General features: G+C 47.0%; 2 protein-coding genes across 2 annotated transcripts in view; one reads left to right on the top strand and one right to left on the bottom strand.

The window, feature by feature from the left end:
- Window positions 1-15,931, bottom strand: part of LMO2 (LIM domain only 2) — a 208,958-nt gene that overhangs the window by 10,580 nt on the left and 182,447 nt on the right. The window lies entirely within an intron of this gene.
- The window catches only part of KIAA1549L (KIAA1549 like), a 93,839-nt gene that overhangs the window by 11,086 nt on the left and 66,822 nt on the right, over window positions 1-15,931 (top strand). The window contains exons 6-8 of the mRNA XM_054725430.1: window positions 6,648-6,810; window positions 8,481-8,540; window positions 13,314-13,465. Coding sequence (XP_054581405.1) covers window positions 6,648-6,810; window positions 8,481-8,540; window positions 13,314-13,465 — 375 coding nt within the window. The remainder of the gene's footprint in view (window positions 1-6,647; window positions 6,811-8,480; window positions 8,541-13,313; window positions 13,466-15,931) is intronic.

Genomic DNA, 15,931 nt, shown 5'->3' with positions numbered 1-15,931 from the left:
ACCACCTGGGCATGTGTCCTGACCAGGAATGGAACCCTGACCTCCTGGTTCATAGGTAGATGCTCAACCACTGAGCCATGCTGGTCGGGCAGTAGCTCTTTTTAAAAAATCTTTATTGTTGAAAGCATTACATAGTTCCTCCTTAATAGCTCTAGGAATGAATGGTTAACTGGGTGAACCCCATTTCTCTTTTTGCCTTGGCCGACAGGAAGCCCAGAGACAAATTTGTTGCCTGCGGTTAGTAACCCTCTTAGCCCCTGTATCATGCATAGATAGCTGTATGATAGCCATTCCCCTGGGATTGTCTTTAATCTGTTTTTCTAGAACCTGATTTTGTAATTATAACTTTCCATCTCATTGTATTAAATATAATTTGTGAAGCACTTTGGATCGTCTGTGGAATAAGACCACATACATATTTAATTAGTTTGTTTAGAGAGTTATTGAAAATGTGACTTACAATTATTTTTTTACTTGTATAGCATTGATATTAGAGGGTAGATTACAGTTGATTCAATTAAGAATTTTTGGTATAGCCCTAGCTGGTTTGGTTTAGTGGATAGACACTATTCACTAAACCAAACCAGATAGGGCTGTTTATCAACAGCTCTCTTTTAAAATATGTTTTTATTGATTTTTAGAGCGAGAAGAAGGGAGAGGGATAGAGATATAGAAACATTGATGAGAGAGAAGCATCATTGATCAGCTGCCTCCTGCCCCCTCCCTTCTGGGAATCGAGCCCACCACCTGGGCTTGTGTCCTGACCAGGAATGGAACCCTGACCTCCTGGTTCATAGGTAGATGCTCAACCACTGAGCCATGCTGGCTGGGCAATAGCTCTTTTTAAAAAATCTTTATTGTTGAAAGCAATATCCGATAGGGTGTCAGCCTGCGGACTGAAGGGTCCCAGGTTTGATTCCAGTCAAGGGCACTGCCCAGGTTGCGGGCTCGATCCCCAATAGGGGGCATGCAGGAGGCAGCCAGTCAATGATTTTCTCTCATCATTGATGTTTCTATCTCTGTCTCCCTCTCCCTTCCTCTCTGAAATCAATTTATATATATACATATATATATATATTTTTTTTTTTTTTTAAAGAATTTTTGGTACAAATGACAATCCCAGCTCACAGGGGTAAGCAAAAAGAGGAAGTGATTGTTTCATGTAACTGAAAGGTTGAGTTTATTTATTTCAGGCACAATTAGATCCAGGTGCTCACATGATTTCTTCATGCAGTTCTCTCTTCATTTCCTGGCTTGCCTTGCTCTTGCAGTATCCTTAGGCCCTGTGGGGTGGCCCCTGGCACCTCCAGGTTTACCTCCTCCTTATTGCTCACAGTCTCGTGGAGCCAAAGTGCCTTTTTGTGTCATTCCAGTAACAATCCTGGGATTAGCTCTCATTGGACCCACTTGGATTCTGTGCTCGTTTCTGGACCAGTAACTGTGGCCAAGGAGATGGAATGTCCCAATCAAGTAGGCCTGGTTCAGATGCCCCACCCAAAGCACATGAACTGATAGGGAAGGTGTTTCCCCAAGAAAAAGGGTGATGCTGTCATGGAAGGGATAATGGGTGCTGGGTAGGCAAAGTAACAGCTTTCCATTTGGTCAGCCTTGTAGGTCTAATTATTATTATTATTTGTTTCTTTTTAATATATTTTTATTGATTTCAGAGAGAGGAAGGGAGAGAGTGAGAAGACAGAAATATCAATGATGAGAGAGAATCATTGATCGGCTGCCTCCTGCACACCTCTGACTGGGGATCAAGCCTGCAACCGGGGCATGTGCCCCAACTGGGAATTGAACTGGGATCTCCTTGTTCTTGAATCGATGCTCAACCACTGAGCCACAATGGTCAGGATCGTAGGCCTAATTAGGTAAATGAATTGTGGCATGAGTGAGAGATTAGGTCAGAAGACACAGGGGTCTAAGAGTAAAGAAGTGATGAGGAACAGGGCATGATTTTCAGGCAACAGTGATATGACCTTGGTCTGAGGCCTGTGTACCTCTTTCTATTTATGAAGCTAGTGTTAATCAGCTACCAACAATGGTCAAACTTTTCTTAGCTATGAAAAGTGACTATATTGAAGAAGATACACATATATGGGGAAATATTCTGTTCCCATGAATTGGAAGGCTTAAAATTGTTAAGATGTCAATACTACTAAGAGTGATCTAGATTCAGTGCAAACCCCATCAAAATCCCAGTGACTTTTTTTGTGTGTGGAAATCCTAAAATTCATATGGAGTCTCAAGGGACCCTGAATAGCCAAAACAATCTTTAAAAGTTGGAGGTCTCACTACTTCCTGATTTCAAAACTTACTGCAAAGCTATAATAATCAAAACAGTGTGGTACTGGCATAAACATAGACATATAAACCAATGGAACAGAATAGAGAGTTCAAAACAAATCCTTGCCGGATATGGTCAAACGATTTTTGACAAGGGTGCTAAGACCAATGGAGAAAGGACAGTCTTTTCAACCAATGGTATTGGGAAAACTGGATATCCATAAGTAAAAGAATGAAGTTGGACCATGTACATAAATTAACTCAAAATGGGTCAAAGATCTAAATGTAAGAGTTAAACTATTAATCTTAAAAGAAAATAGAGGAGAAAAGCCTCATGACATTGGATTTGGCAATGATTTCTTGAATATGACACCAAAAACACAGGCAACAAAATTTAAAAAAAAAATAGATCAATTGGACTTCATAAAAATTAAAAACGTTTGTGACCAAAGGACACAGTCAAAAGGCGACCCACAGAATGGGAGAAAATATGTGCAAATCTAATAGTATGTAATAAGGGGTTAATATCTAGACTACATAGAGACTCCTACAACTCAACAACAAAATCAAACAACCCAATTAAGAAATGGACAGAGGACTTGAATAGACAGATATGCAGATGACTAATAACCATATGAAAAGATAGTCCATATGACTCATCAGTAGAGAAATACAAATCAAAACCACAAGACACCACTTCACATGTATTAGGAAGCTATTATTAAAAACATAGACTATGTTTTGGTAAGGAGGTGGAGAAATTGGAATCCTTGTGCACATTGCTGGTGGGCATGTCAAATGGTGTGGCTACTGTGGAAAACTGTCTGGCAGTTCCTCAAAAAAATTAAACATAGAATTACCATATGACCCAACAATTCTACTTCTGGATATATAACCAACAGAATTGAAAGCAGGGACTTGAACAGATATTTGTACACCCCATGTTCATAGCAGCATTATTCACAATAGCCAGAAGGTAGAAGCAACCCAAGTGTCCACCCACAGATGAACGGACAAATAAATGTGGTGTATAGATACGATGGAATGCTAATCCGCCTAAGAAAGGAACTTAATTCTGACACATGCTACAACATGCATGAACCTTGAGGACAGTATGACAAGTGAAATAAGTCGGACACAAAAAGGACAAACAGTGTATGACTCCATTTATAAAAGGTATTTAATTTTGTCAAATTAATAGAGACAGAAAGTAGAAAGGTGGTTGCTAGGGGCTGGTGAGAAGAAGAAATGGGAAGTTGTTGTTCGATGGGCACAGTTGCACTTCGGGGTGATGAAAATGTTCTGGAGATGGCTGGTGGTGATGGATGCACAATGATGTACATGTACTTCATGCCACCACACTGTACACTTAAAATGGTTAAAATGGTAAAATGTATGCGCGTTACCACAATAGAAATGTATGAAACTGATATAATGTTATAGGTCAGTTATACTTGCATAAAAATATTCTTAGCTTCAAAAGGTATACACTAATTGTTATCAGACGATTACACACGCGGGATTCCTCCGTTGCAGTGGGATTGGGATTCTTGGGATGCTGCTGGATGAGTATTTCTGGAGGTTCCCCCCCCCTCCCCGGGGAAGATGAAAATGTGGTAAAAGGCTTATTTTCGTGGAGTGACATTCCTCGGGTTGTATAAAGTCCCATGTCCCTTATCTCAGTCCTGAAAACGGAGCATCTGGGGCTTTTGTAGAGCTAAAAGCAAAGCCAGTGTCCAGAGTTTTCTTTTTTTTTTTTAAAATATATTTTATTGATTTATTACAGTGAGGAAGAGAGAGGGATAGAGAGTTAGAAACATCGATGAGAGAGAAACATCGACCAGCTGCCTCTTGCACACCCCCTACTGGGGATGTGCCCGCAACCAAGGTACATGCCCTTGAGCGGAATCCAACCTGGGACCCCTCAGTCTGCAGGCCGACGCTCTATCCACTGAGCCAAACCGGTTTCGGCCAGAGTTTTCATTCCATGGTGGAGGGGGGTCTGAGGTAGCATCAGGCTAGATTCAGTCCGTCAGTCTATTGTGTGGGTCCCACATGGCCATGAGCCACGTGGGTGAATGCAGGGTGTGGGATCCCCTGCAAGCCAGGAGTCAGGCGTGAGCAGCAAGAGAGAGCAGGGGAGGGGGAGCTCCTTTGTTCAGGAGCTTAAGTAGCAAATCTTCTCCAGCTTGCAAGTGGCCATGCCTGTTCTAGCCACTGACTTGTTCCCAGGTGTGACTGACAGGTAAGCACCTTCCCACGTCACCCAGACCTTACTGGGCATGTGTCTATTGCCCAGTCCCTCCCCCAGCGATCTGCAGGGAATAGACTTGGAGAATGTTAATTGCATCTTTCTGTCAACGCTGCGTAAATGGGATGCCTATATTTTCTAGCCTCCCTTTTACTTCTTTCCTGTTCCTAATAAACAGCTTATTGTAACGGTATCATAATTACCTGGTCAGGTACAGTGTGCCCAGAGGCACCCGTACTGCAGGCTGTTTGGGACCCAGTGGGTTTTGTTGAAAGGCGGAAAATAAAATGTTCACAGCAGAGATAAAGGTTGGAGATAAAGGCTGTAACGTTATTTTAGTGGTTACTTTTATGGGTGACAGTACAGTGAGGTCTTTTGAATTGTTCAGAAAGAAGTGCCTTTCTTTTTTGGTAAGTTGAGAACGAGGCATGAATACCTGTGGCTAAAACCACATTCCAAAAATACTTGCGGAGAGGAGCGTTGTAAGAGTTGACCAGCAATGTTGACTCCCTAGGTCATGAGTCAGGGGACTGTATTATATACTCTGTGACTATATAAGAGAATTTAAAAGGAACTTCCATGCGTGGGGAAAATAACTGAAGAAGGTATTCTTGACCGTCTTTTTCCAAGCAAGGTTTAAAGGAAAGTTGCAGGCACATGGATGTCTGAGCACACAGAGGTCTGGGAAAGACGGAGACAGCCAGCCCCTGGCAGGAGGAAAGGGCACTCAAATGAAGACAATTTGAGGAGATTCAATAGAAGGGACTCTTCGCAGAAGCCTGACAGGCACTGGGGAAACCACAGGGACAGTGCAGTACCCGAAACAGGAACAATTGGGGCTGAGGGGGCAGGGGAAGGAACAGTTACAGGAAGCCAGAGGCCCGAGCTGCCTAATGGGAGCTTTGACCCCACAGGGAGGGAATCCCCAACACCAATACTCAGATCTCACTCTTCCTCTCTCCACACCCTCCTGATCTCCGCCCCCCCCTTTTTTTTTAAAAAAAAGAAAGAATGTTTTTTAAAAATTTATTTTTGAGAGAGAGGAAGGGAGAGAGGAAGAGAGAAGCATTGATGTGAGATTGGTTACCTCCCATATGTGCCCTGACCGGGAATTGAACCTGCAACCTTTTGGGGACGTTCCAACCAACTGAGCTACCCGACCAGGGCCTGACCTCCCTTTAGCTGAAGCCAGAGTGCAAAGGAGCCCACTGGCGTGGTCTGGTCCACAAGGGTCTGCCTCTGGGGTTGCTGAGCAGGACAAGAGGGGGTGGCAAGTGGAGGGGGAGGAGGAAGGAACAGACAGATGCTGTCTCACCAAGTGGAATGACTTCCTACTGCATCTGTTTTTCAAATCTCATCTGTGGGGTATTTTTGTCCATACCCTGACCCAGAAAACCTCGTTTTCCAGTAATGGAAAAACCGACTTGGACAAAAGGAGAGAAGAAAAACACACCATCTCATATTTACATGTTCTATATTGAACGCATAGGCCACAAGAAACTGTAATCACTCTCTAAAGAAGCTATTGATGTTTCTGAATTTCTTTGTAATCACTGTTTGTTACTGGGCTTGTACATTCCCTGTCCTTCCAACTTGAAAATCACCACCCCCCACCCCCCCCAAATTTAACTTGAGCTTTTTCTATCTGAGCATGTGAGTCCTCCTTAAATTGAACATATCCGTGCTGTAGGAGCAATCTGAGACCATCTGGCCCCTGGGGAAAATACACACCAGGGGTTAGAACCTCAAAGACTGCCTAGGTTTGAATCCTGGCTCTATCACGTCTTAGCTGTGTGACCTTGGGCAAGCCCCCTGATCCTTCCCGGCCTCAGTTTCCTCCTCTGGCAAAGGGAATCCCAATTCGATACGCCTCCCGGGGTGGTGGTGAGGGTTAAGTGAGATAAGGTGCCCTTCGCACGATGCCTGGCGCGGAGCCCGCAATCAGTGAGTGACGACCGTTGTTATTCTTGTCTCTTCCTCGCTCTTTCCCCACCTCCCTTTCAGTCCTCCCCTCAACTTCTGCTGAAACATCTTCTCCCACGGCCTCCATGAAACAGACCCTCATCTTATTAGGCATGTCTCCCTCCCCTTTCCTCCTGTGTCGATTCAGATTGTGAGCACGTCCAACGCCTCCCAGACTGTCACCTTGGTGTACGTGGTGGCCAATCGGAGCTCTTTCCTCAACGGCACCGTCGCCAGCAGCCTCCTCCGCCAGCTCTCAGCTGAGCTGGTGGGGTTCTACCTCACCTACCCGCCGCTCACCATTGCTGAACGTGAGTATGTCCCCGTCACGCTGGGACTCTGCCCGTTTCCCCGGGGGCCTTTCTCCATTTTGCAAACACCCATGGTGCCAGGCTGCATACTAAATCTTTTGTCATGAAACAACTGGACTATGTGATAACATGGAGATGGAATTGATGACAAACTTATTATTGCACATTGAAAAAAAAAAGTACTTGCTGGGTGCCTTTGCTCTTTGCATATCTCTTATCTCATTTACTCCTTACAACCACCCTATGAGGTAGGTGCAAAATTATTAGCACCATTTTGCAGATAAGAAAACTAAAGTTTGTTAAGTTTAATGAAGCGTTCACACTTACACGGCTGGTCAGACGTGGAATTTGAACCCAAGCCGTCTGCCTCTGAGTTTATAAGCCCACCTGGTAGGGCACTTGCCCTCATGGCAATACGGATTGCTATAATTTCCCCCACTTCTACCATCAGCAGATGTCCCGGGGCCTTCGGGCCTTGCCCTGGCTACAGATATCAGTGCAGCTAATTTGCCATCAGCATCGTGACTTCCCTTGATGAAGTCCCCATAGCCTTGTGGACTCATCTTCCATTAATGCCTCGGTTACAAAATCCTCACCACCATGCAGCAGGCACAGGCTTTGAAGACGATGCAGCCTACATTCTGTCTCCAGACACTTACTTGGTACCCAAAGGAAGTAAAGATTTGTGCTCTTAAATGTAACGATTGATCCTTTCCCAAGGTCACTGAGCAAGCTTTTTATAAATCACACTAGAGGCCCGATGCACAAAATTTGTGCAAGAGTAGGCCTTCCTTCCCCCGGGTATTGGCACCGGCTTCCCTCTGGCACCCGGGACCGGGCTTCCCTCGCAGCCCCGGCTTCATCCGGAAGGTCATCCAGAAGGACGTCCAGTCTAATTAGCATATTCCGCTTTTATTATTATAAATATTAGCAAAATCCTTTCTATGTCCTTCTGTGGATGCTTTTGATAGTGTAAACAAAGGAGATGATGTGTGTGGCTATGCTTTAGCACAGGATAGCCACTCTGAATTTTTTTGAACGTTTGTTTAATAGCAAGCTTTTGCGAATTTCCGCGCAGTGAGGAAAGATGGGTTTAATGGAAAAGGTGGTGTCATAAGGGAAGGCATCATGTCACCTGGCAGCAAGTGAAGAATTTACTTTCTTTCATCTTGATATTTTGATAATCACAACAGCTAAGGTTTGCTGAGCACTTACTGTGTGCCAGTGCTGTGCTAAGCCCTTCACATGTATGAACGCTGATGGTCACTGCACCTGTCAAAAGATGTTCGTTAACGAGCATTTGGCTGCTAAACTTCGTCCTTCACATTGGAAAAATACATTCGAGAGAGAATCATTCCTAAAAATGGTAGTGCCGGTTGGGTATTTTACAAGAGAAAGCTACAGTTAAGACGGGTTCCACTTAAGAGGTTTTGATGGAAAAACTGAAAGAGCAGAAATCCACAAACCCTAGGAAACTCTTCATCTGAAAGGGAGCTCTTCACTGAGCATTTTCGTTTAAAGAACAGCAAGGCAGTTCGGGCCTGTATGTCATAGAGCTCCTCAGGATGATAAAGCAGGGCTCAGCTTTGTTCACCTATGTCCATGTCCCTTAACAATATTTACATATAAAACTCGTGAAAGTAATTTGGTGTGTTTCTTACTTGTTTTAGCGCTGGAATATCCCAACCTTGACATATCGGAGACAACCAGAGACTATTGGGTAATTACAGGTAATCTCTTATTTCCCCTTTCACTCTATCAGGTTGGTTGGTTGTTGTGTGGTTTTTTTTTTAAAACTGCATGTCAAAAAGAAAAAAAAAAACACAAAAATTAAAACTGCATGTTACTCGGTGATAGGATTGGCATCCTTTTTTTGGTCCTGTCCTATGAGTCAGGGAGTTACTTTCACAGAACCAGGAGTGGGTGGAGTAAGCTGAAACAAGAAAACACACACACACACACACACACACACACACACACACACACACACACCCCACCCTGAAGATGAACATTAGATAAGCCATTCAAAATAGCAAGCTGCAAGGCCCAGCTAGTGGCCCCCTCTTTGCAGGAAGTGGACAGATCGGAAGGAGCAGCGTTTACCGGTGGATGTCCAGGGCGTGTCCGTGTGAATGGTTGTCTGTGTCAAGACTGCAGGCCTTTCTGCACTGCCCTACAGAATGCCAGTGGGGGTCAGAGGAATGCCAGCGTGCACCCTCCGCTCTCCCCAGGCACGAGGCCCCCGCCCACACTAATCCTGTGGAGCCCAGGCGTGTCCTGACGGGGAGGGCGGGGGGAAGTAGAAGGGTGTTTGGGTGGCATTTTCTTTTTTTTCCCCTTGACATTTCCCAGCTGAGCTTTATGAAACAGCAAAACAGTTCTTGTTTTTCAAAATCCTGACAGTAGTTCTGAAAAGCCAAGAAGCAATGATTGGCAGCAGAGAGAGAAGGCAGGTGTTCATAGGAGGGAAAGTGAGCAGGCCGGCCATAAAGGGAAGGGCCAGGAGGGGAGGTAGTGGTCTGCTAGGGTTGCCATGGAAAGTCCTTCAGACTCGGGTGGGTGGGAGCTTCAGCGATTCTAGAGGCTGGAAGTCCGAGATCAAGGCGCCAGCAGGGCTGGTTTCTCCTGCGGCCTCTCTCCTTGGCTTGCAGATGGGCGCCTTCCCTCTGTGCCTTCACGTGGACCTCCCTCTGTGTGTGTCCGTGTCCTAATTTCCTCTTCTTACAAGGACACAGTCATAGTGGGTTAGGGTCCACTTCTGTGACCTCATTTTACCTCAATTCCCTCTTTAAAGGACCTGCCTCCAAATACAGTCGCATTCTGTGGGACTGGGGGTTAGGACTTGGGCACCTGAATTTTGGGAGGAAACAGTCCAGCCCACAACAAGGAGGGAGGGAGGTCCTGTAAATCATGGAAGATGTGCCTGGGCGAGCCCAACTAAAACCCGCTTCCTCCCTCCCATCGCCTCCCTCCCACGCTGCGCAGGCGAGAAGGGCCACTGCCTACACACAGGAGCACAGCCTTGCGAGGGGCCCTGCTCAACACCTCTCCTAAATTGCAGAAAATTGCTTTTCTTTCTCTCCTGCGGAGCCATGGATATGCAGAGATTTTTTTTTTTTTAACCTGCTAAGACTAACTAAAGAAATGTGTTTAAAAATTTTTAAAAAAATAAACCTCACCAGAGTTTATGCCCAAGAGAGAGACAGTGCTAACCCAGCAACATGTTTTTTTCCAAACCAGCAGATTATGTAACATTGACAAAATCATTATTTTTTTTCTCCACCAGAAATGCTGCTTTTTAATTTGCAGAGGTTTCCCCCCTTCTATTAACTTGAAGGTTTACATTGAATGGTAGCACATCCACTCTTGAATACTGAATGTCCGAGACGACCCCCTGTTTCAGCCTGCCCTCGTGTGCCTGTGCCTCTACTGTAGTGACTTAACCTTAATAAGAAACTCCACACATGGTCTTGTTTTCAGGATCCTCCTGGGACCTAACGCCTGTCCCCCCACCTCGGTAACCCTCATTTCTTGTTGCTGCTGTGGCTGTTGGTGACCAGAAGCAACAGCGGCCTCCATCACTGTGTTTGGGGCAGTTGGATCAGTTAGTGCTTGGGGCGGGGGGGTGGGGGGTCGGGGGGGGACCGAAAACAGCCTCAGGACAATCCTCCTTCGCTTTGGCTCTTTCTTATCTCATGGGCAGCCACCACCAACCTTTTACCATTAGTTACAGAAGGGGTAGGAGATTGGGAACAGAGAGATGAAGAGAGCTTTGTTCATCCTGTTCAAACCCACAGCCACTTGAATAACCAACCACTCTGCCGTTCACTCCCAGACAGCCATCACATGGCACCCTACCTATTGCCCATTGATAACTGGGAGCAACTTTCCTTTATTTAGTTTGTATTATAAAACCCTGCCATGTTTTCATCTGTATGCCCACTGAACTTACATATGTTTTTGCACGCTGCATACGTCTGCCCCCTCCCCGAGTGTGGGTCACCTTTTGGTGGAAAGTCATTGGCTGAGGGTGACTCTGTGGTCAGCCCGTCTTTATAGAGAACCCAGGAGCTACTCTGCTGTCCATGTGTCTTGCAATCCAGCAGAATAGAGAGGTACAGCCTTAATATTGCTGCCTCGCAGGTGAGAGCCCAGCTTAGGTTTGAAATCTGTCTCTGTTTCACCCACCAGAGGCAAAATGCTCCTGACCCAGCAGTCGCAGGGTTTCTTCTGGCCTCAGCTCTGCTACATACGAACCGAGTGTGTCCTCGAGCTAGGCACTCAGACCCTGTGGGCGTCCCACTCTCTCCCTTAGAATCAGAAGATAGGAGATGAACATTCAGGTTCTTTGGGCTCTGAATGTGTGGGATTCAACCACCAATAAAACAGTTCAGATCGAATACAGGAAGCTGAACCAGGCCTGATCATTGGAACTTTCAGCCGGCTGCCTCCTAAGGACACAGGACACAGTCTCTTTACACGTAGAACAAGGAGGCACATTGGAGCTGTCCAGGTGCTGATTCCATGTAACCCTGTGGGAGGTTCCCTCAACCTCCTACACTTCCCTGGAACACGCCCCCCCCCTCACCCCCCCCCCCCCCAACAACTTTTAAAATTGTGGTTAAATACACACAACATGAACATTTCTGTTTGGGCCATTTTTAAATGTACAATTCAGTGGCATTAAATACATTCACAGTGTTGTACCACCGTCACTGCTATCTACTTCTGGAGCTTTTTCATCACCTGGCTATGCCTTTCTTTGATGTCACTGGGATTCTCACAGAGTAATCAACCCGTGATGAAGTCCTCCGTGTCCCGTGTCCTCTCTCCTACTCTGCCCATTGGTCAGGAGAGGCCAACTCAGAAGTAACCCTTCAGCGGTTGATTATGAAATTTTACCAGAGAGGCAGCTCCAAATGAGCAAGAGCAGGGGCTCTCCTGCCTGGGGCCCGGGGTAGGCTGTGTCAGGGGGATTCCCAGGGGCCTCTGTGGGGCCTGCCCCAGTGGGAACGGCACCTGAGCGTTTTTGTTGGCAGGAATTCCGCTGACAGCTGAGCTGGGAGTCCCTCACAAGGGCCCTAGAAAGAGAGCTGCTTTATGCCCTCCATGGGGATTATTCGGTATTTATGGCCTCAGAGAAGTAATTTCTGAGACTCAGCTGTGGGTTTTACTTCTCTCTCAATCAGTTAAAAATAATTCTCTGTAGCTCAGTGTCCGTTGCTTGTTCTGGCCCTGAGCAGAATGCGATCATAACGGCACGTTCTTTATAACCAAGCTGTGTCCATATCCCAGTAGATGGCTGGCATTAATGGTCCTTAGCTGGGCTGTGGTAGGACAAACTCCCCAGCCCACATAAGTTTTGGTTTCTTTAAGATAAGGATTGTTTTTAGCATTTTTTAATTTCAAGGATGGCTGTGTTTGAAGGCAGTGTTTGTGATGAAGTGTGCTTCCCAAGGGACTTGGAGGAAAGCCTAGATTTGGGGGGTTGACAGCAAAAGACCATCAGTCACTCCCATAGTAAGTTACCACTGCAGTCCTAGCCCTGGAGTTCATTAAAATCCTCCCCCAGGCACCAGCCACAGCCTGGAATTCCATCACCGACGCCTTGCCTGTTGATTGCAGGTGCCCTGGAGTAGATGAAGCTCAGCCTGGAGGACAATGGAAAGAGGAGTGTCGTGTGCCTTCCATGCACTGGGCACTGTGCTAAGCTCCCTTATACACCTGGTCTCATTTCAACCATGGATCTCTTTAGGAATATAGTTGCTGTGATGTGGACTTATGCCCTTGCCTCAGAGGAGGACTCGGACGCAGTCAGGGCCAGCTGCTTGCTGAAAGTTTCACACTGGCGAGAGCTCGCTCTTCCTGTCCCACTGTCCTGCTCTCAGATGGAAGAGTACCCCGGGGGCCGGGGGCAGCTTTGGGGTGGCTCTCAAAGTGGCCACAGAGGATGGAGAGATGAGGACACTGAACAGGGCGGTTTGCCAGGTTGTAAGGGCCCGATTTGCAGGACGGAGCTTCGATTCCTCAGCAAAGCTGTTGAGGAGGAAAAAATAAAATAAGGGTAGCCCGGAGCCCGAGCTTTTCTGAGTGGGAACCAGAGGAAAATCCAGTTAGCCAGACCTGTATCTAGGCTGTGTTCCTGTAGGGACTCTAACAACACGTCATTGTCAATAAGGTTTGGATTTACTACAGCAGCGTTAGACGTGTCTCAGCCCATGGAGGAGAGAGTCCAGGCTTTGGGTTTGAACCCTCACTTTTCTAGTTACTAGCTGTGACCTTGACAAGTCACTTAACCTTCTAGCATCTATAACATGTGGATAGCAATTCCTACCTCCTGGGGCTGTTGGTTGTGAGAGCGAAGTGAGGTCAGGGTGGCCAAGCCCTCACATGAGGTAGGGCCCGTGGCGCCTTGTGGCTGGGGCAGGGATGGAGGCGGTTGTGGTTCTGAGTCAGCAGGGAGCCTGTCCGCTGAGTAGCCCCTCTGCCTTCTGCACCCGCAGTGCTGCAGGGCGTGGACAATTCGCTGGTGGGTCTGCACAACCAGAGCTTCGCCCGGGTCATGGAGCAGCGCCTGGCCCAGCTGTTCATGATGTCCCAACAGCAAGGCCGGCGGTTTAAACGGGCCACCACCCTGGGAAGCTACACTGTGCAGGTGGGTGTTCGCGAAGCCTCTGGGGTCTTCTCATACCTGGGGGAGGGGGGATGTGCTGCCTGAGACTAAGTCATCATGCTGCGTGCAGAGGAGCAGGGACACTGCAGACGGACCGAGCCATTTAATCAGCGCTGCTCTTAGGGTGCGGGGTCAGGGGTCATAACATCAAAATGACGGTGAGCGTTAGCTGCTCTCACTACTAGAGGACAAGGAAAGGAGGTTTTGGAACTAATTCTGCAGGCGTGCAGATGTTTCTTCCACAGAAAGCTGTAAGGAAGCAGGCACAGGCTACTCAGCAGCCTGTTCCGTGGGCTGAAGTCCCAGCTCTCGGGACTCCCAGGCCCTCTCACCAACCACCGGTGTAAATGGCAGATGCACCCATCGGCATTCCAGGTGCTGGGCTCTGTTTTCCTTATTTAGTCAGTTTGGACAAGTAGAGCCTCCCAGAATTATAACATGGCCACACAGGGATTTAGGTTAAGGAGCCATAGCAGACGCTGTTGGTGCTCTGCCCAGATCCCCTTTCCATTTCTATCAGTGCCAGCAGCCACCTCTGAACCTTTATGGAAGGACTAGAGGCCCAGTGCACAAAATTCGTGCAAGAGTAGGCCTTCCTTCCCCCAGCTGCTGGCACCGGCTTTTCTCTGGCACCCAGACCCGCTTCCCTCGAAGCCCCAGCTTCGTCTGGAAGGACCTCCGGTCTAATTAGCATATTACACTTTTATTATTATAGATTGCTCTTGAGATGCAGAAACCCACGTAGCCCACACCATGGCGGCCGGAAGTGCCTGGGAATTAATTAACCTTTGGGGTGGGGTATAAATACCTCAGCTCCCTGGTCTCCTAGCTAAGAGAATTCTGAAATGTATCTTTTCCATCACTTCCAGAGCTTACCCACAGAATTAATCGTTCATTACCCACTGTGGTAACTGGCTTAATAACACAACCTTTTTAGCTCCCCCCCCCCACCCCTGTATCACCTACTCACCTTCTTGCCAGTTCCTTTCATCTCTCAAATAAACTATAAACACTCAACTCTTCTGAGCCTGTTCCTCAGGACCCTAAGAGCAGACAGTAGCCGTCCCCAAAGTGGGGACTCTAAGCCTCTAGATTCTTTGCCTGATTCAAGCAAGAGTGAGACTGTCCCTAGCGTATTCTAGCCAACCGGCACGTCTTGTACAGCCCTAATTTCACCAAAGGAGAACCCACTTCTAACACTTGTGAGCAAGATTACACATTACAGAAGGGCACCCCCGGTAGCTGCCTCCCGGGTGGAATTCCCCATTGGAATCTAGCCCACTGCCCTGGGGTGTGAACTCCTGATTGGTAGTTCACCGCTCGGTGGGTGTAAGTTAACCCAAACATACATGCATGGCATCGCACTGTCTGCCAGGAAGCGAGGAAGCGTTTGAAAGGAAGTTACAGTCATGACCACAACCTGTCTGCAGGTCATGCCCCAGGCAGTCTTGTAAGTACAAAGAGCCCCTGTCCTGTTGGAGTCAGCTGTGCCCCCGAGGGCGACTCCAGGCCTCACGTTCACAGTGGGCGACTTCGGTCCCTTGTCCTGTTGGATGTGGCTTTGTTTCTAAAGGTCTTTGTGGTCTGTGACAGCCTGGTCCTGAGGTAAAGCCAGACGGTTCATTTCCCTTTCCAAGACTGGTGATTTCCCCTCTGTGGGTTCCACTGAGCTCTGTAATTCACACTTCTCCAAACAGCAGAAAGGAAGTCGCTCCGAGGACAGTGACATGGGATTTGCCTCCGCTGAAGCGGGAGGCATATTATTTACTAGTCACACCTACAATCTTGGTGTGATGAGTAAAGCTAACAATCTAACAGCAGTTTCTGTGTTGAAAGGGGCCCCCAGTGAGATGTGCTTCTCTCTCTTCTGGGTACCCAGTGTGCTTGGCCCCTCTAGTCGCCCGAAAAGTCTGAGCGAAGCAAGTGGGGATTGATTTCTGCAGATCCCTCATTGGCAGGGGCTGTAGAGCACCTTCTAACATTACCCTTGGAGAAATCTTGCAAAGAAGGATTTGCTAATAAATTGAAATGGAGTGAAGTTATTAGATATTTGAAAGCTCATTCACCTTCTAACTGGTTGTGCTGACACGCTCCCCACCTCTCCCACGGGGGACAGGAATAACGTGCCCAAGCTTCCCAAGTAAAATTCACTCCACATGTCTGACACCATCTTTCCACACAGAGACCTTCCTTTTGGGATCTGATTATTTTAAAAGATGGGCCACTTTCATGAATATGGAGATTTAGAGGACTAGAATGTAAAGATATTTCTCTAGTAGGTATATTTGAAAAAGTGAATCCAAAGAAGAAATTCACTAATAAACATTTTATTTTTAATTTTTTGTTAATCCTCAACCTGAAGATATTTTTTTTCCAGAGAGTGGAAGGGAACGGAAGGGGGGGGGAGGGGACAGAAACATTGATGTGAGAGAGACACATCATTGGTTG

This window comes from Eptesicus fuscus, chromosome 13 (genome assembly GCF_027574615.1).
Source record: "Eptesicus fuscus isolate TK198812 chromosome 13, DD_ASM_mEF_20220401, whole genome shotgun sequence".
Taxonomy (NCBI): Eukaryota; Metazoa; Chordata; class Mammalia; order Chiroptera; family Vespertilionidae; genus Eptesicus; species Eptesicus fuscus.
This window is presented reverse-complemented; position numbering and strand designations above follow the sequence as displayed.